A 2,676-nucleotide genomic window follows, 5' to 3' on the forward strand; every position below is an offset into this window, starting at 1 on the left:
ACAAAGAGAAAAATTTAGCTTTTGCAAATCTAAATTTTTTTCTCTTGTCTAAAAGGTACAAGTTATCTTAGCTTTAATCAAAAAGCTCTCTAGAAACCCTGCCATCAGAAACCTAATTCATAACAATCACCGGAGTCATGGCCTTGCTAGCCGTTGGCCACTCTCCTCTGGTGGAGGCTGTGCCAACCACTCAATTGATAACAGAGGATCATTTGAAGAAGACTTATGTAAACAAATTAAAACCTATTCAACTCAACACAAACGTATTCCACTTAAACAAATTGCTTATTTACATGGGGAGCCAAGGATTGTATGGAAAGAAGAAAAGGTGAATCAGATGATTATGAATGAACATCTGCAGTATGCTGTAGTAGGAAATTTTCATACGGGTGGCCTGATATTAAAGATCTAAGACGACTTATACTGAAACAATGCGAGCTAAAAGGGGAGGTAATCATTGGGTTGTTAAGCAATAGATATATCCTAATTAGAGCAACAAGATTGGATGATCATGTGAATCTCTTATCCAACCCGCAATTTTATATTACACATAATCATTGGTCATATCTGATGTGGACATTCAAATGGGATCCATGTTTCGATCCAGAGGGGGAGACGTCAACAGCAATAGCCTGGACATCCTTTCCAGCATTGCCACCAATTTTTTTTTGGAAAAGAAGCGATGTTCTCTTTAGCATCGGCAGTTGACAAACCATTGCAAGTGAATTTGGCTACCCAGAATAAAACAAGGCCAAGTTGTGCAAGGGTCAAAGTAGAAGTTGATCTACTTGGGGAATTTCCAAAAATAATCAATCTTGGTATGAGGCTGAAAATGGGAGAAGTGAAGGAGAAGTGGATACGAAACAATTATGACTATGTCCCCAAGTATTACAAGTTTTGTAAGCTTCAAGGGCATAATGAGAAGGAATGTGTTATCATTCATCCAGAACTCTACCCAAAAGAGGAGAACAAAGAAGAAGAAACATCAGACAGTACGAAGAATGCGGGAGTAAATAGGGACATAACAAATAAAACATAAAGGAGGAGAGCAGAAGGAACAACTAAGGAGGATCACGAAAAAACAAAAGTGGTGGAAGAGGTAGGTTTCCAGGAGCAGAGAAGAAAAAAATATCACGGGGGGGAACACAACCATACAAGAATAGGGTGGAATAACGATGGAATCTTAGGCCACAATTGCTAGAACATGGGACAATAACATGCAACAAATTTGAGACACTAGAAGAAAAGACATCGGAGGAAAAGACATATCAAATGTTAGGGGGGAGAGACCAAGAGAAAGGATAGGAACACCACCAAGCGGAGAATGAATAGGTAGAAAGTATAGGAGAACAATCAAGAGGATCCAATAATAAAAGCAAATAGAATAACTCCCAGAGCTCAGTGAATAAGAATGGTGATCTGGCAAAAGAATATGCGCAATCAGAAAACACTTCAGAAAACAAACTTGAGTAGGTGCATGAGAGTGAGGGAGTTGACACTGATGCAATGCTTGCAATTTCAAGAGAAGAAGGGGAATTAATTGATGAAAAAAGAGATAAAGAGGTACCTAAAATAAAAACATTTGCAGAGCAGGAAATCAGTGATAAGCAAAATTCAGAGGAGGATGAAAGTATTAATGTTAATGTAGAATATGTGAGTAAAAATGGAGATCTGTCACCAAGACGAATTGATGATCTTAAAAGCAAAATGAAGAAGAATACAAATCAGGTTCTACCTCAATCACAAATAAATACAAGGAGTAAGAAGGGGTCTTCTTTTACATCTGATTAATGATTAGTAAGGCCATCTTTTGGAATATCAGGTCTGTTAGGACTCAAAAATCTTTTGAGCGACTAATAAATCTGCATAAAAGACATCATTACTCGTACATTGTTATATTAGAACCTTTCCAGAGCCCCAGTGAATTGGAAGCTTATAGGAGGAAGTTAGGTCTTCCTAATGCTAGAGTGAATAGTTCATCAAAAATTTGGGTATTCTGGGAAGACAATTGGGTGGAGAAAGGATCAACAGACACTATGCAACAATTAACAATGCAATTTCAACTTAGAGGTAGGGATGTGTGCTTCAGGGTAACGACTGTATATGCAAGATGTAGTGCCCTAGAAAGACAAGAATTATGGGATGATTTGGAGCATATTGCTGCTCAAACTAATAATCCTTGGTTGGTAGGCGGTGATTTCAATACAATTATAGATGAATCAGAGAAATTAGCTGGTTTGCCAATGACATTGCAGGAAACGGCTGACTTTACTACTTGTATTAGTGCTTGCGCATTAAATGAGTTGAAATTTGTAGGTAGTGCTACACTTGGTGGAATGGACAAATTGAAAATGATTGTATCTTTAAAAGACTAGATAGAGTCTTGGGAAACAATGGATTCATGCAGTTACAACCTAATAGTGAGGTGCACCATCTAATTAGACAGGGTTCTGATCATGCTCCACTACATATGATTGGTAATGATTCTCAGGAACAGGTGGTAAAACCATTGTGATTCCTAAACTTCTGGACTAAGCATCACGAGTTCATGAAGATAGTAGAGGAAAGCTGGGTAGACGAGACAACATGATCTCTTTCCTATATAGTCCATGCCAAATTGAAGACAACTAAAATTGCATTGTCAAAATGGAGCGGGAAGACCTTTGGGGATATTTT

General features: G+C 38.0%; 1 protein-coding gene across 1 annotated transcript; it reads left to right on the forward strand.

The window, feature by feature from the left end:
* The first annotated feature begins 682 nt into the window (after positions 1–682).
* On the forward strand, positions 683–2,375 carry LOC125842928 (uncharacterized). The gene is made up of 3 exons (XM_049522203.1): positions 683–1,009; positions 1,474–1,728; positions 1,914–2,375. Exons 1-3 carry the CDS (start codon positions 683–685, stop codon positions 2,373–2,375), a joined length of 1,044 nt encoding a protein of 347 aa, XP_049378160.1.
* Positions 2,376–2,676: the final 301 nt, after the last annotated feature.

This window comes from Solanum stenotomum, chromosome 10 (assembly GCF_019186545.1).
Source record: "Solanum stenotomum isolate F172 chromosome 10, ASM1918654v1, whole genome shotgun sequence".
In the NCBI taxonomy this organism is placed as follows: Eukaryota; Viridiplantae; Streptophyta; class Magnoliopsida; order Solanales; family Solanaceae; genus Solanum; species Solanum stenotomum.